Genomic DNA, 22,501 nt, shown 5'->3' with positions numbered 1-22,501 from the left:
GTAACCAGTGATTAAAGATTTACAAAAATAACTCAGAGGATTAAGCATTTGAGAGTGTATTTCAGAGCCATGCGTTGTATAGGGCGCCTTCTGGTTTCTGTTGAACAAAATGTGAAATCAGAGCCCCCTTTCTCCCCAACCCATAAAGCTCTCACACATGACAAATACCTCTTTGTGACCTAAAGAACGTAGAAACTCTGGGTCAAACACAAAAGCAACGTGAACGTTTCAGGTAACAGAGTTCCTCTTTTCTGACACTAGAGCTGCAGGAGGTGCAGGTGTGTTGCGATTAATATGAAAAGGATGGAAATTTTCTTTCTTTGGTCAGACTTTGGGAACTCGGTCATGAATTAGGTTGTACAGACACACCTTTAAAAGGAATAGGCTCCTTATGCGAGGAAAACATGTAAAATGTCAACAGTAATACACAATATTAGACTGTTAAACTGAGTTATCAAATTAAATTAGCTAATATTGAGTGCGAGGGAGAGTTTCTTTGAAAAGAATATAATTTATCTAGAAATATCATCTTTTTCAGGATATGGATTAATAAGAATCGACAGATAATTTGTATTTGCACTCAACTTTGTGTCTGGTTTAAGCGCTTTCTCACTAAAAAAAACAGTCCAGAATCAATTAAATTCAATTCCCCAAAGCCTGGATCGTTTATATGGTTTACACATTTGGAAACATTTATTTAGAAATACATTAGTAATCTATATATACTGTATATTTTCACATTAATCTGATGCAGTTCACATACTGTAAAATGTATTAGTGAATTTATAATGAGATTATTAATAGCATACAGAGTTGCATGATTTCTCAAACAGAGAAGCTCCAACAATTGTTCTGCCTCTCCTGGAGGGTGTTTTAGTTTGGCCACTAGGTGGCGATGATTCTATAGCATTACACCTTATTCCAGAAGAAGAAGAAAGCTGTTTTAGACCACAAATGGTTACTTTAAAAGTATTTCTTCAGAAAAGAGTTTGGAAAGTTCATACTTGCGAGGATGTAAAGATGTTCATTTAGTCAGCAATGTATGTTTGGGTCAACCGAGCGTTAGCATTAGCCGTCATATAGGAAATCCCATTCTATGTTAGCATCAAGCTAGCAGACTTTAGCAATATGCGTTTGATTGATCTCTACTTTTATGCATCAATTATTGATCTATTAATAGATTGATTCAGATCAATTAATCAAGTTTATGAACCTAGCCCTATCTTTTACCCCTCACTAAGCAAAATAAAAATAATAAAAATGTTTTGGACTATAGGCGCACCAGGCAAAACTAAACAGTCAAACTTTTTACATTTCATTCACACCCAGTTGAAGTATGTATGACACTGACTACATTACCCATAATGCTCTAGTAATTCATCAAGCATTGTGGCTTCACCTAAACATTTTGACAGATTTTGGAAGCCATATACCATTAAAAATCAATTTGAAATTAATTAGCACAGTCAGAATCACAGTCACTGCTGACATTACACTCCTACTCTAAGATTTACTGCAAACATGGTACAGGGTGTCTTTTATTTTGAAAGGAATTCACGTGAACCTCTGTCAAAAGTTATAAACTACTTAATATTTCAAAACTGATATTTTTCCTTTGTCTTTTAGTTAAGCCAAAAACATATTTATATTTATTATAACAGTAACAATAACAACACATTTTTTTCTAAAGGGTTAAATCTGGCTTTGTGACTCCTATACTAAGAAATGAACCTGAATGTCTCTTTAAGAGTTGAAGGTTGCAGACCGGGTACAATAAGACGACATTTAAGACCATGATTGCCCTCCACAGAACCAACTGACCAACAAAGATTATCTAGGAAACAAGGTGTGTACAGTAATGCTCTGTGGGAAGAACACAGAGTCCCTTAGACAATAACAGATCCTTTTACCAGCAACTGATGTCAATGCTCATGAGTCTTGTGTCTCAAAAAACCCTGATCAACAATAGTGTGCACGTAACAGGCAGAAAGGTTTAACCTTTGGCATCACATGAATGTTTTTCTTTTTCATCTGAGAAACACAGTGGTTGTTGTATCATGGTTTGGGTTGCTAGAGTTGGGCTAGTCATTTTTTTTGGTGCAATTAAAAAGAAGAGAAGACATTTTAATCGGTGTAGTAGTTGTTAAAAAATTTTCTGGAAAAGCAGATAGAAAGGAAAACACAATTGATTAATTATTTTATTAATTCAAGCATCAATTAAGTTCATTTTTTTAGCATCAGAATATATAATTTGTGTAACAATGTAATTGTGATTCAATTGACTAAAATGTAATCTGATTACTTCAAATGTATCAGTTTACTCTTAGTTTTAATGTATTTAGAAATGTGCTCGCTTAGGTTTCATCAACAAACTTGTTTATCTCTGCATCCTACTTGGGGATTCATTGCATCTCTGCAGGAAGCTGCAATGGACACATTTGAAGTTAGATTAAATCAAAACTCCAAAATCTAAATGTAATTGTAGTGTTGTTTCTATCTCACTAGATTTTGCATTTGCCTTCACGTCAAATCTTCACTAAGATAATATAATTTACCTCTGTTTCTGTCTTCTTTTAGTTGACTTCTGTTAATTAATTCCCCATTCTCGTCAATAAAACTATTTCCTTTTACTTTTTCCATAATATATATATGTGAGTTGAGATGAGCCTTAATAAAAACAGACAACGACTGAACAACTGAGAAAAACCTTTGAGTTCATCCTCCTTTCCTGCCAGAACATCAGCTGTCCAAAAATATTATTAAAAAATATTTTAGAAACTATTTACAATTCTATTATACATACCTTGTTAGACTTTAGCAACATTTTATGTTACTTTGGTACGTTGCTTTAATCATGAAAAAAATGTGCCACAGCTTAAAAAAATCCTGAAAAAGACAACAAATCAACAAAATTAAAACAAATTTACATGAGAATAATCAGTTGAACTTTATATCAAAAGAGAGAAAAAAAAACATATAATTTAATTGATGTGCCTGTGCAAGATTAAATTGGAAAAAAAGTTCCTAAAACATAACAGGTAAACCTTTTTTATTTAAATGTTCACTTTTATTATTTTATCAACACAATTCTTGGGTTGTTCATGGTGGGATGTACTCCTTTTTGGAGCAATAGTATTTTTTGGATAACACTTGTTTTCTTACAAATTAATTTATGTTTTTTTTTTCTTGAGTTGAAATAATCCAGTAAAAAAATAGTCTATTTTTAACCAATTATTAAGTTAAAAACAACTTTGGTTGTTTTTAGTGTGCAAAAAATGAATTTTGTCCCAACATACTGATATATTCATACGCAAAGATAATGCTTTTTATTACACATGTGAGAATTATTTAAGCATATATTACGGTGTGGAGAGACCTACTTACCACCACCTGATATATAAGTGGTACCACATATATGGCGTCATATAATTTGCATGTTAAAATATCTCATTCTGACAGTCTGATAGCGTTTTGATTATCTAAAATACAAAAATAGTAACTGTCATTTACAGAAATCAGAGTATCAAGCATTACTGCTCTCTCATTATGTTGTTTTGGACACACATCTTCAGCGTGTCCATTTGTTTGAATGTGCTGGAGGACATGACCCACAATGTGAGATGAGTGCTTTTCCATGTCTCCAAATGAAGGCCTAAAAGGCTTGAAATTATACATCTATTCACACACAACAATTAAGTGAGCAGACACAGCCAGATGGCTCACATTTCACTTCAATGCCAAGCTTTACTTTGAAACCCAAGACACCTGCATTGTACAAATCAATGGGCTAATCAAAGACAGAGAAAAATAATATAGCTTTTTTATTTGGAAAAGATCAACTCCACAAAGGTCCGGCCCAGACTAAACAATCATAATTATTAATCGTCATTCTTTAAACAGGAACCATGATAAATAAACACATGGTTTTACATAATAGCTCATGTACGCAAGTCATATTGTTTTTTAGCATGAATGGAGTTTTCAAAAGAAACTTTTTTTGCGTGATGACTTTTTGCCTTTTGTCTGCCATATTTAAAAGGCCTTCACAACTCAAATATTTAGGAAAATTTTACTTTTCTTATTTCCAACCAAATCACAGTAAGAACATTTGCCTAGAGATTTGCCTAAATTATAGATCAAACTCAAAAAAAAGAAAGAAAAAAAAGAAAAGGTGACCCAAAAATCAAGGTTTGAATTGAATTGTGGGGAAATTGTTGCATCCCTGTACAAGTCTGTTGCAGGGCCACACACACTCACAGGGACAAGTAAGAGATACCAACTAATCTATGTAGCAGGTTTTTGGAGGAGGAAGTTGCACGGGGACAACATGCTAACTCCACACTTCTTGCTGTGAGTTGAGGACGCTAACCACTACTCCCCACTACATAACCTTGCATGTAAAAAGGATTTATTTATAGGAACTTTTACAGATAAATTAGACACACCAGAGGAAGTTCTCCAGAGATATCCAAATAACTTTAAGATCCAGTTAACCAACACTGTATTTCTTTTACAGAAAAATTAAAAAACATTTTCCTTAATCTGGTCTAGCCTTAGAAAATAAAGTATGAGTTTTGAAAAACATGCTATAAATGAAGTGCTGACTGATTTAATCACTGATTTGTTCCTAAATCAATAGGAACACTACCAAGACACAATTAAAACCAATCAAAGCCATAGCAAACTGTTGTCAGATTCCTAAAATCAATATTTTGGGATACAAGTTCTACTTGAATATTTCCCCCAAATAAAAAAAATCCTCTTTTAATAGGAATTTAATAAAGATAATTTAATAGTGAGATGCAATGATGTAGAAGTCCAGGTTGCACGTTATTATTTAGATGGAACAGTGGGGGTGAATGCTTAGAAATTTCTATGTTCTTGGTGGTCCTGAAGTTCTCGGACAGGCTGTTCTACAGGCAAGGACCATTACGACTGAATGTAAGTTTTGGACCTCACTTTAGGGACATCTAAAAAAGCCAGTACTGGAGGACCTCAAGGTCCACAAGGGCTAATACTTTAAAATTAGATCACTTAAATAAGAAGGACCAAGACCATTAAAACCTTTATAAACTATTAAAAGAATCTTAAAGTCAGTCCTGAAATGCACAGAGAGCCATCGGCGTTCATCACCTTCCCTGAAGCCCCAAAGTATTTTAGCATCACAGCACCACCCTATGACCACCAGGAGCAACATGAGGTTCAATGTTTTACACTTCAGCACATGGGCGTGCAAAACAGGAACCAATCCTGCAATCTTTCACCCAGAGACCGACCAATCATGTTTATATATGGGTTATTAAAGGTTATATAAACATGAGGAAGAGAAAGTAGGTTTAAATGACTAAAACAGAGGTCTCAAACTCAATTTCCTACTACTACTGAAGACAGAGTCTGGGCTGTATGGAATTCCATTAGTGCCAAAAAATCAGCAGTGGACGCAAAAACATGTTTTTGGCACAAATGGAACCCCATACAGTTTGGACTGCACGTGTTGAGTGAAAATTAGGTGCAAAATAGTCACTATCTGAAAAAAAGTAAGGAACTCATTCATGTGTTCTGGGGAGGGGGTTGTCAGGTTTCCTGCCCTAAAAGTTTCCATGCTTCAAGCCGGTCAATGTCACGCCCCCAAGAGCTATACACCCCACCGTGATTGGTTGGTTCGTCAGCTCCACACACAGCACTGTAAAAACGCCACTCATACAAAACTCGCTGCCGCACCAACATTGAACTTTCATATTAAGGCGGCGGCCGCAAAATATTGACTTGGGGGCCGCAAATGTTTGAGACCCCTGGACTAAAAGGAGCAACATTTTCTGCAAGCTGTAACCTATTACTTGGAAACCCTCACTTCTTTGACACTTACAGAAACAGTTCCATCAGTACACATTTATTATGACTATTTTGTCATTTTGTATTGTGTCTCTTAACTTTTGTAGGGAAGTTTGTGCCGATAAATACTCTTATAATGGATTTCACATCATAAATGTAAAATCCTCAGGTGTTGCTGAACTTAAGAGTGTTATTTAGATCAGGATTGTTCATATACTGTACAGGTTCAGCAGACCAAAATAAGCAGCCTGGCTGCAACTAGACTGTGTTACTGCATGACTAAGAAGATTAGACAAGATTTACCTGCCCAGCAGCCGTTTGCAGCGCCGTTCACGCAGAGCTGGTGCATGGCAACAGCTCAGGGAGCCACATTAACACACACCGGAAACTATAGGATACAGCTCCATTGAACAGTAATGGGAGATATCACTCACTCATGACCACACATGGAAGTGTTTTCCCCTACCTTACAGATGACCCACTGGAAAAGGTCAGTGCCTTCTCTGTGCATTTTCAAATTAAATGCAATATTGTGGATGAGGTTGACAGTATAACATACCCTAAAAGAAATCCCAGCTTTTTCAGTACTCAAGTTCCTTTGGTTTTGTTCACCGTTTGATCCAAACAGCCCGATGTAAGTGGAGCATGCTCCAGTATGACAACAGGCATCCTATGGACTGCATGTGTGTGGACATACAGAGGAATACTCTGCACCTGCAGGTTTCTCTGGGTGAGTTCCTGCTCTCAAACACGAGATGTTCTCTCCGCTGCACCCTCTTTTAATATCAGTTCTGACCAATGAAAGGGGGTAGGGTGTCACAGGCATTGTTATTAAGAGAAGCATTGTATTGCAGATTTGTCCGTACAATGCGGTCAGATTCTTGCCAAGAGAAAAACCCATCGCAGAGGACAAAAGCAGGCAGGTTAAACGGCACGTGGGTAAGGAGCTGCACGATAAAAAATACGTCGGATGAATAATAACTTGCACCATATTTTTTGTTTGACTCAAATTTAGCTGTAAAAGCTATCTTGGTTTAAAAGAAAACATCTTTTGGATTCATAACCAAGTTTGCTTTTTCTTCTTAGTTTCTGAAAATAAAATGACAGCAGCCATTCCTGGGAGTCCTGATCGCACAAATGCACTTCACAAAAGACTGAACAAGACCGAGAGAGACATTCTGTCACTCAAGACCAGGATTGCCTGCGAGAGAGCATCATGGGAAAGAAGATTTAATGATCTGCAAAGACAACAGGAAGAGCTACGTAATCAGGTGTGTTTGTGACATTGAGCGTGGGCGGTAATGAGACCGTGTCTTTTTACATTGATGATTATCGTCAGCGTCCCTCTCAGCTGGTCTCTGATGCTGGGGTGTCGGTGAAAGTGGGGGCTTGTGAGGACACTGGAGAGTCGGGAGTGGACAATGGAGATACGTTTGATGAATGCTCAAGTAAATGACAGCAGTACGCAAAAGCCAACAGAGGAATTTTGGTTGTTTCAACGAAATGTTCTCGTCTGCAACTGACAGGCGGTTTACACCAACGCAGAACGTCAGCAAAGTCATCGAGAAGTGACAGCTATGCCTGCAGTTTGTCAGGCTGCCAGATGACATCATCATCAGCACTAAGCTCTAGATCTACTTCCTCCTCATCCTCAGCCTCCAGGTAGTCAAAGAGTCTTTATAAGAACCTCCAAAATGTATAAAGCTGTTAGACAATATGGAAAAATTGACTAAATTGTCCATGGGAAAATTTGTAATGTGTTCATTTAAATAATATTTTTAAGACTTTGTAAACTACAAATATTTTAAATATACTAGTGAGTTAGTTTTCTTGCACGTTGAAGTCTTTCTTCCAGACTTCTTGGTGAACTGAGTATTTCCTTTAACCGCTTTCAAGTTGATGCTAATTTAAGGTAACTGTGGAGCTGAAGTGGCTTCACAACGTTTTTCAGGTCATGGGCTGCTTTAAATTAGACAATATTTTCACGGGGCAGAAGTTAGCATTTTTAAGCTACCAAGTTTCTATTTCAAAATAAAATGCTACTACAAGAGGTTTGTGTGGAAAAAGTCTAATAATATAAGTAGATTTTTTTATAAGATGATGAAGTTTCAATGAAACAAAGGTCCTGATTTGTAGAAGTCATTTCTAATTTTAAAAAACGTTACATGATTTTTTTTCCTCCATATAATGTCATTTTAACACTCAATCCAAGATCTGATTATCTTTCATATTTGGTCTTTACATAAATCGTTTTTCATTGGGTATTTTTTCAGCACGAAGAAACATTTTCTGTGCTAAAATTTCTGAACAGATCCCTACCTAATTCATTCTAGCTGTTGGAAAATTCTCACACGTCTCTTTTACAAGTTTCCAGACTTTATTTGATTGAATCTTCATTCTCTGTAAAAATGTTTTCAGCTGCTTTGAACTTTGTAATGAAGATTTTCTCTTTAGCGTCAAAGTGGAGGCTAACAACCGCATGCTAGCTTCAGTTACGTCTGACTTTTAACATGTGATGGATAAATAAAGCAAAATAAAATGATGTCTGTAACAACGAGTCAGAGTCAGATGGATCCATATGCAGTTTTTTATTTAAGGAGCTTGGGCTTGACGTGGTGAACTTGGCAGAGGTCAGGAACGGCGACGGGTTTGTCAGAGGCTGAGGCAGGCTAGTGGTGAAGAACAGGCGAGGGTCAGGCACGGCGAGGAGTTTGTCATAGGCTGAGGCAGATCGGTGGTCAAAGACAGGCTGGGGTCTAAGCAGGCTTAAACAGGAACAGGAGAAAAGGAGGTAACGCTCAGAATTGGAGGAATTAACCAGAACAAGACTTCGCACCTGAGCACAGCCTGAAGCCTCCTTATAAATGTTTGGTGGTGATTGCTTGAATGAGGGACAGCTGGTGAGGTCTGGGAACAGCGGGCAGAGGCTTGTGGGAAATGGAGTGAAGATGAGGCTCAGGAGAGATTAGAACTCAGGCGATGGCTCCCTCTGGTGGTCAGAGGGGAAAACAGGTTGATTCATGACAATGTCCCCTTCATAAAACTGGTATTTTCTAAGTATAATATAAACGGGAATACATTGTGTCTCCAACTTTATTATCTGTGTGTGAAACAGTCGAGAGTCTGTCTCTGCATATTAGCCGGAGCGGGTCCTGTTACAGGAGAAAAACTGTCTCAATAATTCCATATGTAGAGAAAGACTCCCAGGTTTGTCTGTAAACAGCAGCTTTATTGTTCTTTGAAGTTGAAAGTTCTTTTTTGGTTTCTTTTCTTCCGCCAAGAATGTTAAAAATAAGTTTTGTTGTTTGGTTTTTGTTTTATTTTAGCTAGCAACCCAGTTAGCCATGCAGGTAGCTGCTTTAAGTCATGCGACCAAGAAAAATGTTGTGAACAGTATCTGAAAGTTTTCCAAAATAAAACTTCCTTTAGGATCAGAAAAGAATCTACATGGAAATAATCTAATTTAGCACAGGTATTTTTTTTCTCTGTCTGTAGCATGATACTAAGTGACCTGCGGACCGGTACCACTGGTTTAATATATACTGGCATCAGTAAGCTCCCTAACTAGGACTTAACAATATTTCATGGCTTTCATACTATTATTTTAACTTTAGATGATCTCTCATGGATGACTTCTTTTTCCATACAGTCTTTTTGCACCTTGATAAAAATGTTCTGCATAAATCAACAGAAATCACAATTGTTCTTGTATTATCGCTGACAGAAACCTTTCTTCTTCAAGTGTGCAGTCATGGAGAAAATCTCGAGGCCCTCATCGAGTTTTTGTTCCCCACTCACCCATGGACCTGCAGCTCGGCCACCGGGTCAGGATCATGCTGCCATCTGGAAGGATCAGCACGGGGACAGTTCGTTTCCTGGGCCACCTGCAGGGGGAGGCAGATCTCCACCTTGGGGTGGAGCTGCACGCTCCTGATGCAGCGCACTGTGATGGACGTTACAAGGGTCAGAGCTACTTTGAATGGTAAATGATCTCATTTCCCAGAAATGCATTCAAATGCAACTAATGTTGTTTCTGCGTCTCAACCTTTCAGAGTAGAAAATCACATTTTCTGCTGAATGCAAAACAAGTCTCTCTATTATAGAGCTCCTGCAGTCATGTGACCACTCTATTAACAGTAATTCTGTTGTTGATCAACTGGCAACTTTGAAGTAAAGAATATATATCTATCAATCTAACAGTTGTTTGATCACTCAAACTAAAGAATTTAAAACTATATAACACATACACAGTCTTTTGTATCTGTAATAAATGCTAAAAAGCTCCAACATTTGACAATATTTTCAACAAATGCTTTCCTCATGTACTTTTATCACCCACGTTTCCCAGCTGCCCATACATGCATATATTAAGGTACACAAACAAAATATCACTGTTTCTTGTTGCTTTTTGTATTGTTTTGTGATCTAAAAAATAGAATAATTTCCAATGAGACATTTTTTTTAAAGAGCTTATCTGTGACACATTTGAATTGGGGTTATAGCCATGCTAATATTTGGATAAATAGCTATTTATGATGTTTGAAATTGCCATGAGAACCTATAAAAACGTAAAATGGAGTTTAACCACATCTCTCCTGAACTAAGTAAGTAATGTGCATTCAGAAGGACCATTACTCCAACCCCCTTGGAAGATTTGTTGATTTTGTCCCGTTCACGTGTGTTTTCCTAGTCAGAAGGTCATTTGTCCGATCTTTCCAACACCACATGAACGCAGCATTAGCATTAACCAATCAGTGCAATTAGCCCTAAAATTAGAACAAAAAAACCCCCACAGTTTTAAGATAAAAACCCCAAAATGCTCAATTTTAAGTTACATAATTTAATTTTCAGTCACAATTAAGGAATGTTTTTGTCAAGATTCTGTGTTATTTTGTTCTCTTATGAGGTGGGATTACCAAAAACTCTTCACATTTGCTACTTAGTGTCAAACTTTAGTACCTTTTGTGGCCCACGAGTCAAAAAGTTTGCCCCCCCTTGGTCTATAGTAACCTGCTATCCTTATATTTGTACAAAAATATTTGTAAAAAAAAAAACTTCTAGTGTGCTAGTTTTTGCTAAGGGATTAGGCATCTACTGTTTAATCATTGCAGATCTGCACCTATTTCCTGCTGTGAGCCCTTTGAATGTCTTCCTGGATTTTGTCTCCCACATTTGTCATCTGCAACACATTGACTAACTATTTGGTAAATTACTCAGCTCAATAACAAAGACTTGCATTTGGCAAAAAGTCATTCGAGTGTGGAAAAGGTATGAAGTGAAGTAGAAGAGATTATAGTGTACTGCAACCATTCAGCTATGTCTTGCAGGTCTGCACTTGTTCTTCCTTAAATCACTGCAGATTTGCATTGCGCCACAGCATAATAAAGATTAAATTTATCGTGGGCACTTATTTTTTTTTTACCCTCCATAAAAATTGATCTGCTCTCAAAAAATTATCTTTCCACACCTCTCACATTCAGCGCTCCAGATGGACCGTATATGCAAATTTTCTAACCTGTTCCGCGGGCTCATGTTACACTCCGTTGACACAAGTCACTGAATTCATTCAATTTCACCCAAAGATTTACTCTCATCACTTATTGGCTTTAAAGTTGAGCATCTCAACATACATAATTTCTAATTATATTTTTTATTAAAGGTTTAATTTTTTCTTGCTTTATGTTTTTTGCAGCAAACCTGGATATGGTGCCTTCGTGCCATTCCACAAACTACTGATGGCCTGGGAATAAGAGAGAACTCATGGAATGTATCAGAGTACTACCTACTGTGATCAATTTAGTATATTTAAGTACATTTTTGTATAAAAGTTTAATATACAACATGTATAATAGGTGTGATAGCTCAAAAAGATGACATTATTCATTGTTGATAACAATAATCCAATTTCTAGAAATGCAGCTTTAGGTAATTCCATGATGCTGGAACTGGTTATAATGATGTTTATGCATTTGGGGGGAAATTCACAAATACAAAAAATAATTCTTTTGACGGGAAGCCTGTAGGTGCAATGACTCATGTTAAGTTGTCAAACACTGGCTTTTGTTCTTCAAATATTTTTCAAAAGAGATTTGCATTTAAGGCAGTCAGTATATGTGAGGTTACCATGTAAATCAAGTCACAACATTGCAGAATTTTCAGTTGAATAAAAATTTCTTTCACAGAAACTAATCTGGTTTCTTTGTTGAGGTAGATAGAAATGTTATAGAAAAAAAATCTACATCAAACATTTCTGAGTTGACTCAGAATCAGCAGGAATAGATACAAGGGGTTTGACTTATGACTAACTTTTGTTTTAGTGTATGTTTGTCACTAATCCAATTATCCATACATGTTAGTGTACATGTATTTGTATATAAAATAAGAAAGACGGTTAAGACTCCATTGACTCGTTTTAGATAAAAGTTTCTTTAGTGAAGTACAACTGTAAACCACAGCGATGAGTCTATGTGCTCTATTAAAAGGAAGGATTATGTCAAGTTTCAGTTTGACAGGAACGTTATGTTCTTTTTGGCAGCTTTGACACACTCAATGAATAAAAGATCTCAGAACAGCATCAAGTTTGTTATTTCCTCAGGAGATTCTCTTATTCTTAAAGCAAAGGAACACCTTTCTGTTAGGTTAGGTTTTTAAATTCATTTTTTTACTCCTTGCTTCCTGTATACAGAGATATTTAAAAGTTTTGAAATGGTTTTTCATTATTTTTTTGATTTAAAGTTCCTCTCCAAGTATATTTTTATCTATTGTAAAATTGTTCACATTAATTATATTTATGCAATTTTTAGCCAAAATCAAAGAGCCTGTGTCATTTTTTAAGACATATTTTGTGCAGAGTAGTCCTGCCACAATTACTTGATTAATCACAACTATGTCGACTATTAAAATAGTTGACAGCTTATTTAATAGTCGATTAGTTGTTTATGGTGTGCGCTTTTTAATGCCGCGTCTGCCATTGTCTTTGACACACGTGTCACAGAAAGTTATAGGAAGACTCTCGTACCATAACGGCACGCCAATGGAGCTTTAAAGTGTGAAACAAAAGAAAAACTAAAATAAAACTAGAAAAGTTGCATTACCTGCAATAATTCTAGTGAGAGGGCTTTTTGCTGAAAGTAGTCGTTGAAGATGCAGAAGCTTTTTGCTGAAAATGGTGACTCAATTTACTTTATTTGCTGAAGAGATTTGCTGAAAATGCAAAAGCTATTTGTGAAATGTTACATTTGCTAAAAAACTGGAAATGTTAAACAACTATGAAAGAGCACTGAAGTTGACCTAAATTTCTCAAAAATTTGTAGTAAAATTATTTAAAAATCAATAATACATGCCAATTTTGCAAAAATATTTAGCATGCTTCTATATAAGCTAAACTCCAAATGAGCCCAAAAAACCTTAGTAGATGCCAAATTAGCTAACAAAAAAAGCGAACTTGTTGCTTAAATATTAGCTAAGCTCCAAAATAGCCTCAAATTCCTCAGTATGTTAGCCTGTTGCTAAAATAGAAGCTAAACTCTAAATTAGCCCCCCAAACTAGGAGATAACAAATTAGCCAAAAACGTTAGCATGTTGCTAAAATAATTAGATACATTTTCTGCTAATTACTATAAAAGATTAAACCATAACATGAATTTATTTAAAGCCTTGATGCTAATCTACTTGAAATTTTGACATTTGAAGACTCTAATTCATTTTCTATGGGGCATATTTTGCTCAATATTTCAAAAACTATAAACTTTATGAATACTAAAAGTAATGTCCTGAACCATCTGAACGTTTTGATACCAAGATTACTGAAACTACTGAAAGTGTGATTGAGTTTTTTCGTGCCAAAAACGTTCAGATAGGAGCAAGTGTCCAATTCAATATCTGCAAGGTAGAACTTGTTCTATGGCGAAACCTGAACACCTGAAGAGGAAGCACGTTGTGACTCAGCATAACACCAAAAAGGGATAATCGTCTAGGTAAGCTAAGCTAACATTAGCGCAAACAGAGAGCACACTTATTAGCTAAATTTTTTCTGGTAAGTGAAATGTATCTGCTCATCTGCTCTCAAAAGAGATCAAGTCTTTCTGCAAGACATGTAGACATGCTAACTTTCCTGGCTACGAACAAAAGCATGGTACAGTACCACATTTGAGCCAGCGAGACCAAAATGTTATCTTTTGTGAAAAATAGTTCCTTTGTTTCAAATGCCGACCTCACCTGAATTAAGTCTTGTTCTAATGCCAGAACAAATGCAGTTAGGAAGCTCCGCGGTTCATTAAAGGCTTAATAAACTGTTTTTATTTTTGGTTAGCATACAGCTTAAACACTTCAAGTTTAAAGCTAATGATGGTTAAGATGGTTACATCCAATTTTCGTATGATCTAATTAGTCAACTCATAGAAAAAAAAAATCGGTGATTATTTGACTATTAAACTAATTGCAGAGCGTTCGAAATTTGCCTGAGCTGTGAAAGGGACAGTTGGAGTGGAAGTTAGCCTCTGCTAATTTCCCATCAACCTTTTGTTTACACTCTCTTCAGCTAGCTTATAGCAAATCACAAGACCAAGCTAAAATTAGCGTACCATGAATATATATATATATATATATCAGAGCTTTCCAGCTGTAGTTTTGAGCCACATGTCAGCTCAGATAAGGAAAATCAAGGTGGTAAGGTTTCAGAATGATAGTAAAGAAGAAAGATTTTGGCGGCTGATGCATCACAAACCTGGGCTTTCTCAAACCACTGTGTTTCCAATCCATCATGATTTTAAATAGATACTTTGAAATGCAGTTTTTAACTTAACCCTGTATATATCCTCCATCTCAAGCAAAATTCCACAAGAGCATGTTAAAAACACGATTTTCCTTGGAATGGGTCTGTAAACATATTCTTTAAAGTTTTCTCTGAAGGCAAATTTAGAAAGAAGATCTCACAAGGAAAAGAAATTGATATTAACAACTATGTAGCTCGGCAGTCACTGAGGGTAATTTCAGTGGTTTGACAGGAACTACATAACATTTATCGCCACAGGGCAGCATGATGGGAAAATTCAGGAAGTTGAATCAGGTCAAGTAAAAAAACAAAAATAAAATAAAAATAGAAGAAATTAAAACCCGTGAAATTAATTCAGGAAGTTTGCATTAAGTTTTATTCTTTTTTAGAGAAAAACACCAAAGAAAGGAAATAAAAAAATTAAATCCTTGAAATCCTCTTTTGACAAACAAAAAAAACAGCTTCATGAATCACATAATGATACAAGACGAGTAATCTTGATGAGAATTGTTATTTTAATCACACACTTTCAATACAGCAGCTTTTCAGAATATGTAAGAAACTTTTTAAGGAAGCGAAAGGTGACACACAGACTAAAAAATTCCAGCTTGTGACAAAACCATTGTGCAATTCCAACATATCTGAATACACTGCAGCTCCATGCCAAGGAGGTCATATTGAATAGAAAGGCTGTTCTGGAGTAATATCATGAAGCAATAAAAAACAATGAGAAAACATAAAAAAAATCTCATGCAATGCAATATGCATCAACAATGTAGACATTTTATCTTGACCAACTTTGGTCGAGAGGCACTTTTATCCAAAACTTGGATGACAAGGTCACTTTTGACTTCGTGGTCATACAGAAAACTCAAACTTTGGCTAAATTGCCCATAAATAAATGTCCATTACGGCACACGAAGAATAAGATACAAGCTTGGAGTTCATTTCATGAGATCCATAAGATCTACTCTTTGCTGCAACGAACTTCTGTACAATGATGTAACAAAAGAGTTTAGAAAATCTGCCTTTGAGCTTTAAGGTTAAGTATCTTTGCAGCCAGTTTTTCTGGATCAGTCAGATTCGGGAACATCGTCATGACCTCATCCACTTGCTTCGGGTTGAAGATGGCTTGCAGTTTTTTGCAAAGTTCGGACCTCTCTGGGTCAAACGAGGTGGAAGGTGGTTGTTGTCCCCAGGGTTGGTACTGATGGGAGGAACTATGGGAATGTGAGGAATGGACCTCTGAAGGGAGGCTGCTCACCGCTCTGATGACGGGCATGCCCTGGAAGGGATCTGACCAGTAGCTATGCGGCAGGTGGGGCGTCCCATTGTAGTTTAAGTGGCTGGGGAGGCTGTGCTGTTGAGGCATGTTGCTTGGGAACATATTTGGAGAGTAGGTCTTATTAAAGGGTTGACCCTTGTAGTCCATGTTTCTGTTTTGTTGCTGGGTGTGAGAACAGCACCTGCAGGACTGGCTGGTCTTAGTGTGTTCTAAAAAAGCCGGTCCTGAAAAGGCGTTTTGACAGTGGGGTCTCATTTGGTGATTGCCGCTGTGAGAATGTGAAACATCTGAGCTGTAACTGTCAAAAGAGTCGAAACCAGAATCCAAACACTCGTGAGGCATGGTACCGTAGTAGGAGTTCTGAGCCAAGTGTAACGAAGGCCACTCTTTCTGGTACTGGCCCCCAGCGGGGGAAGACCCAATATGGTTTGGATGCTTTTTTGGATTCTCCCAATAAAGCAGTTTGTTTTCACTAACCAGACCTGGAAGTGAGGCACTCTGCCGCTCTCTGGGGAGGTGTTTGTCCTGAGGGTGGGGAGAGTCATTCTGAGGCTGTCTCGGGGATAATCTCGCAGATCTATCCTCTGTCACAGCAGAAATCTGGGCTCTCTCTCTCAGTTCGTCAGCCAGCGACAGATAGGACTGGTTCGCCCTCTCGGGATGGTAGAACTTACATTTGAGGCCATACGTGCACTTTTTGTCTGAGGGGGATCAAGATAGAAACACAGTCAAAACCACAACTTTGTGACAACTATAGAAAGCAGCATTGCTTTTTCTGTAACAACTTCTCACCATATGGACATAGTTGTCGTTTCTGCTCCACTGGGAGTGGCTTTACTCTAAGGAAGTTGCTGAGGCTGGGCCCATGTCGACCCAGAGGATCATCTGGTGGCATAAATCTGCAGAAAATTCAAGCAAATTAGCATTTTTCCCACTTTTATTGCTTCTCTTAAAGTACAAGGTTGTATAATATTGATTTTGGGAAAATAAATAAATAAAAACATTGTGGAGCATTTACACTATAGTGATTCATCTTTCTTTCATACATTTTCTTGTCCGTAGCTCTTCAGCTCCTTAACCTATTCAGCTCATTCAACTATCAAAATATTTAGCTCTTTTAGGAGATAGCTGCTTGAAACTTTACATTTCATAACTCTTCAACTTCTTAAACTATTCAACCAACTACCACTTTATTAACTCCATTGAAAATTGTTTATGGAATCTTCAAAAGCCCCTTTTCAGCTAAAAACTTTCAGCTCTACAAAATGATAGAAGTCAAGTAGACTTTCAGCTAAAGAAACCGTTTAACTTTTAAACTATTCAATGGACTTTGGGCTCTTGAACTTGAACTAATTTGTAATTCCTGTAATATGTTAACTGCTAATGTCAGAGGTGTTATGGCATCTCCTGGGGTTTTGGAGCTATTTTGGAGTTTCAGCTGTTGTATTGGCATTATGCTAGCTCGTTGGACAATATTGGCATTTACTAAGGTTTTTTTAGACCATTTTGGAGTTTAGCTAATATTTCAGCTACATGCTAGCTATTTTAGCTAATTTAGGCCTTTTTCAGCGTTTTAGGCTATTTTAGAGTTTAGCTAACATTTCAGCTACACGCTAGTAATTTTGGCTAATTTAGTTTTTTCAGTTTTTTAGTCTTTGGGAGTTCAGCTAATATTTCAGCTATATGCTAGCTTGTTGGCTAAATTAGTCTTTTTTTCAGTTTTTATGCTATTTTGGACTTTAGCTGATATTTTAGCTATATGCTAGCTGTTATGGCTAATTTAGGGATTTTTTTCAGTTTTTAGGCTATTTTGGAGTTCAGCTAATATTTCAGCTACATGATAGCTATTTTGTCTAATTTAGGCTTTTTTCAGTCATTTAGGCAAAATTTGAGTTTAACTAATGTTTTATCTTTATGCTATTTGTTTTGGATAAATTAGGCTTTTTTTCATTTTTTAGGCTATTTTGGATTTTAGCTAATATTTCAGCTACATGCTAGCTATTTTAGCTAATTTAGGCCTTTTTTCAGTTTTTTGTGTGGCTATTTTAGAATTTAGGTAATATTTCAATTTTATGCAGGCTGTTCTGGCTAAATTAGATATTTTACCAGTTTATAGGCTAATTTGGCATTTAACTAATATTTTTGCTCGCTATCAGCTACAGCAATTTCAGCTATCAACTTCAGCGTTTTCAGCTTTGAGCTTTAGCGTTTTCTAGCTATAAATTTAAGCATCTTCAGCTGGCAAAATTCAACTTACAGCATTCACACAAGCATTATTGCAGGAATTGCTATATATTCTTACTTGTCATTTACAAATGAGTACATGAGGAGCCTCTCTTCGATGCATTTCTTCCACTCAGGTCTTTCTCCTTGGAGATCACGGTAGGTATCGTTGGACACGATCACTCCGCCAGAATCGCACGCCTCCTTGACAATGAAACGGTCATCATAGCAGACCACGCGTTTGCCCCCAACGCGCCGGGATGGCGTGAAGACCACAATCTTTTGTTTTTCAAGCTCTGTCAGGATGTGCTGTCCTGAAAACAAATAAATAGTCACATGTCAAATATTTGTGGAAAAATACAAATAAAAAATACAAGTAAAAAAAACAAATTACTTTTTGTTTTATTTGTTCCTTATTCTAAGTCATATTTAAGTAAAAACTTTAGTCAAACACAAACAGCAGCAATCAAATAGCCTACACAACCTGTTCAATATGCAATCACTTTCTCTATGCAAAATATATCACTTTACCACAGTTCAAGGACAAACAACTTAAAATGAACTTTGTGAAATAAACTGGCAACCTGGTCAGACAATATTTAGCTTAGGGCACCTTTACTGTCCGATTGTCTGGTATTTTTGGGGACAGTCAGCTTAAAAATGCCCGTCAGCATTGGACTTTATTCTGCATAGATATTATAGTATGAGTGGGTAAAAAACCCTCATCTGAACTTCCCGATGGGACTTTCCCACAAGAGGCTTTGTGTTGTTTTTTTTTCTTCTTTAACTTCCTTGTTTGGATTCTGCATTGCTCTGCATTCACCGTCAGCTTCTTCCTTCAGTATCTATTTTCAGTTTAACAAGGAACATTACTTAAAATAAAAAATACAAACATCTAAGACTCTTCTTTGCTCAAATTCCAGCATTAGCACCATCAATACTGAAAATAGTTTCTAAAGTAATTAAAAAAAATCTGTTTTCAAGTTTTATTGACTTCCTCGTGCTTTTCGCAGAAGGCTTTTTCCAACATAAACATGCTAGTTCTCTCTTCGTAAATGTACATGTTGGCTGTTTTGAGAATGAGTCATCAGGGAATTATGAAATACCTGCAACAGTGTGGGAAACAACTTGGGCAGTTGTCAAGCTTTTTGGCTAAGAACGTTGTATATGTTGCAGAACTTTTGTGACTTTTTCGTAATTTTTGACGATTAAAGGCACTTCTGATTGTTTTTCTGTTTTTTTCTTTTTGGAGGAGTGCTCTGGTAACTCCCACTCTATAAGCTTGTTGAAACCTGTCATAACCACAAGCATATTTCCTTGTAGCCAGAGGTTAAGGTAATTTTACTAAAAGAATTGCTTGATGCTAGCACAAAATAAAAAAAAAATGTTTTTTTTAACTCATCATCTGCCTTTACAAGAACTGTAAAACCAATCATGTCAGATGCTTTTCTTTTTTTTTTAGGATTTACACCTTTTCTGTCCCCACCTCACCTGTTATGGGAGTATCACTTCTGGGCTGCTCTTTACGCCAGGAGGGAACAAACACTGTAATCTCACTGTGACCTCGGTCCAGGAAGAAGTTCACCGCTAACTGAATGCCCCGGCATGAGAACACTTCCTTGTTTCCATGACTGGGAAAAAAAAAAGTAAAGAGTAAGTAGGTTAAAGATACAAAAGTAAAACAGGAGTTGAATGGAAAAAAGCCAAAAGGAAGTGTTCTGAATTTCAGTTCATTGGAATAAATACATGTCAGTGTTCAGAAAAAAGAAATCTTTCCTTTGTGAATGTTTGGAACATACACTATTTCTGCTTAGGGCGTGTACGGCTTGATTTGTGAATTTGAATATTGTGTCCCGGATCTCTGTCAAGGCATGCACAGACATTGTGCTTCATGCGTATTTCAATGGTATAGGCAGATGACTTCTTTGGAAACAGAAAAGAACGAAAGCTGGCAGGATGCAGGAAATTTTCTCAGACTGATAAGAATAAAAAAACAAATAAAATCATAACTGCCACAGTTACCTCATGGCAACATTGCTGCCGTCTATGATGATCGGCCTCAGTTCTGTGTCGGCTCTCTTTTGGTCTCCTTGCTGCGATGACATGGTCCCCGCTGGAGGTGGTAGAGGGTCTTTGGAGCTCTTGTTGCCGCCCTCAGAAACACAGGGCGCAGAGCCGGTACTGGTCCTGACCAGCTCCCCTAGAACGGCGTTTGTGTCCGTGTTCAGGCCCTGCTTTCTCAAAGCAGTCTTCACTGCTGCGGTGGAATAACCCAGCTTCCTGAAGAAGTCCACTTTGAGCTGGAGCTCCTCGCTGTCAGCTTCTGGTTGTTCTGAAGGTGATCTTCGAGTGGGAAGTGTTTGGTCCATCAAGACAGGTGATAAAACTGCTTCAGAAGGATAGTTTTTTGAGGTCTGAAAAAATACAAAAACAACAAAACTATTTAAAAAATATCTTACTTGTAAAATATGTTTCCTTTTAAGAGAAAAAAACACGCCAACAGAACATTAAACTGCCTTTCATATTAAATGTTAACACATGATTTGATTGCCTTAAAAAGAATAGATAAACATTTGTTAATAAAACATTAATAAAGTAAAATTAACAGCATATAGTTTGCTATTTATTATCTTTAAACATAACAGAACAGAATAAAAGAAAAGCAAAAAGAGGAAATGTACTTTTATTTTGAAATTGCCCCAATAAACTTCATAATCATCACTAATCATTAAACGGTTTTTGTTTATGTAATACACATATCAATATAACATTTCAAAGTCAAATAAGATTATAGCCTTTTAAGCTAATTTTAATAGTTTTATAAACAAAACAAACATTTCAAATGTTAAGGGAAATCTTGGTCTTTTATGAAGTGTGGCTTTATCCAGTTGAGTTTAATAGAACAGAAACTTCTTTTCTACTTCTAAATATTCAGGTTATTAAAGAAATACATCAAGTTTCAGATTAAAAGAAAGTGAAATCTTTCATGTCATTAACAGATTTTGTGACATTTTTGTAAACACGAATTTAGTCAAAATCGATTTAAATTACTATAATCTGCCGTTTTCAATAAGAATTCGTAATTTTCTCCATGATTTAAGTAACAAATCTCCTACTTGTAAACACTGATAGGTTACCTGACACAGGTAACAGCTGAGCCACAAAGAGGACGTCCGCGCGCTCACTGGCACGCGGGGTTAAAGCCGTCTTTTTAGCGGAAGCGACCACTTACCTGCTCTGTTTTGCTCTTTGTCTTCATATTCCATCGTTCTGTTAGAAGCTCACCTAAAATAAGTCCCCCCAGATTTTTTTTTCCTTTTTTAAAAACGCAAAGTGAAGTCTGGCAGGCCACGCCCCCCGTTTCCTGCTCTTCTTCCTCGTCTCGTCATGTGAGAATTTGCATGTTAGACCGATAACTCCAGTTCCTTTTCAGTTTTTTTTTCTATAGTTTGGCTCTTCCGCGAATTCTTCCGCGCCGTACGTTGACGCTTCCCTCCAGGTAGTTCATTTACAAGAACTTCCAGAGCCCAGCCTTTGTTTGTGTGAGGACTTACGCGCAGCAACAAGCCGCAGCAATCCAGGAAGTGGAATTCATAAGAAAAACCCCACAGTATCATTCTGCCTTTCTGTAATTAACACATTCTCAGAGTTTCAGTTGTTATAAAACGCTCTATTTCGTTTTTAAACCTCCTTGTGGTTGGCCCATTACACATATTATCATATTAAAGTACACTTTGATAGAAATAACCTATTTTAACCTTCTAGAATTTAGTAATAGGGTTAACACGTACTATCTCTGCTAAATTTTCATATATTTTACTGTCTTATTAAAAATCTTTCATATTATACAACCAGTTACTAGTTAAAAAAAACTAAAAAAAATCTATCATTTTTTTTATTTATTAAAAAATAGGATTTTTAGGGTTCAATTCAGTTATGTGTGCAGTGAGGTTTGTAGATGAGTCACTGCAGTACTTTTAAAAATAAATGCTCCAAATTCATTTGCCAGCATCTGATTGCTTTCATATTTCAATCAGCAGTCTTTCATCACTGCTAAAACTGAATCTTAAGGCTGTAAAAAGACCCTTGCTTCAGGAAAATTTGATTTTTTTTGTCAGTCTCGCAGGGAAATATAATTGTAATCAATGGAAAAATAATCGTAGTTTGAGAAAACATGTTTTAACTTTTTTCTTAAATTACAAAATCTCAATAAGACTTTTTTCTAACTCAATTGGCAGATTCTTATTTATTTTATTTATTTATTTGACAGGGACATTAAAAAGCATTGCTGCCAATGCACCAGAGTTAACTAGAAAGCTGTTTTGTCCCTGGACTGATGGTGAAATCATCTCCCTATAAACTATCTTGTTAACTTTAAAATGTATATA

The 22,501-nt window shown here is 36.5% G+C and overlaps 2 protein-coding genes across 3 annotated transcripts; one reads left to right on the top strand and one right to left on the bottom strand.

Moving 5' to 3' along the window:
* The first annotated feature begins 6,165 nt into the window (after nt 1-6,165).
* Nucleotides 6,166-11,966, top strand: LOC112143859 (centrosome-associated protein 350). Its single transcript, XM_024268079.2, has 8 exons — nt 6,166-6,322; nt 6,461-6,562; nt 6,687-6,771; nt 6,919-7,103; nt 7,184-7,280; nt 7,359-7,494; nt 9,575-9,814; nt 11,525-11,966. Exons 1-8 carry the CDS (start codon nt 6,269-6,271, stop codon nt 11,580-11,582), a joined length of 957 nt encoding a protein of 318 aa, XP_024123847.1. The 5' UTR covers nt 6,166-6,268; the 3' UTR covers nt 11,583-11,966.
* Nucleotides 11,967-15,100: 3,134 nt separating this feature from the next.
* On the bottom strand, nt 15,101-21,885 carry LOC112143100 (ribonuclease ZC3H12A). Of its 2 annotated transcripts, none has more exons than XM_024266840.2 (6): nt 21,346-21,885; nt 20,136-20,527; nt 19,605-19,744; nt 18,193-18,427; nt 16,683-16,789; nt 15,101-16,591 (listed from the first exon to the last, which is right to left on the bottom strand). In XM_024266840.2, exons 1-6 carry the CDS (start codon nt 21,370-21,372, stop codon nt 15,621-15,623), a joined length of 1,872 nt encoding a protein of 623 aa, XP_024122608.1. In that variant the 5' UTR covers nt 21,373-21,885; the 3' UTR covers nt 15,101-15,620. The 2 variants fall into 2 exon arrangements, with proteins under 2 accessions (XP_024122608.1, XP_024122609.1); XM_024266841.2 differs by having other exon boundaries at nt 21,251-21,346.
* Between the last annotated feature and the right edge of the window lie 616 nt (nt 21,886-22,501).

This window comes from Oryzias melastigma, linkage group LG16, assembly GCF_002922805.2.
Source record: "Oryzias melastigma strain HK-1 linkage group LG16, ASM292280v2, whole genome shotgun sequence".
NCBI classification, from domain to species: Eukaryota; Metazoa; Chordata; class Actinopteri; order Beloniformes; family Adrianichthyidae; genus Oryzias; species Oryzias melastigma.
Note: the sequence above shows the minus strand (reverse complement) of the source record. Positions and strands in the feature narration are given on the sequence as shown.

Excerpts from the sequence above, each read along its gene's own strand:
- LOC112143859 (XM_024268079.2), top strand. The coding sequence starts at position 6,269 with ATGACCACACATGGAAGTGTTTTCCCCTACCTTACAGATGACCCACTG. Across the intron at positions 6,563-6,686 it reads GCACCTGCAGGTTTCTCTGG|ATTTGTCCGTACAATGCGGT; the intron begins GTGAGTTCCTGC and ends ATTGTATTGCAG. Across the intron at positions 7,281-7,358 it reads TACGTTTGATGAATGCTCAA|GCGGTTTACACCAACGCAGA; the intron begins GTAAATGACAGC and ends TGCAACTGACAG.
- LOC112143100 (XM_024266840.2), bottom strand. The coding sequence starts at position 21,372 with ATGAAGACAAAGAGCAAAACAGAGCAG. Across the intron at positions 20,528-21,345 it reads CAAAGAGCAAAACAGAGCAG|ACCTCAAAAAACTATCCTTC; the intron begins GTAAGTGGTCGC and ends GTATTTTTTCAG. Across the intron at positions 18,428-19,604 it reads AAGTGATACTCCCATAACAG|GACAGCACATCCTGACAGAG; the intron begins GTGAGGTGGGGA and ends ATTTGTTTTCAG.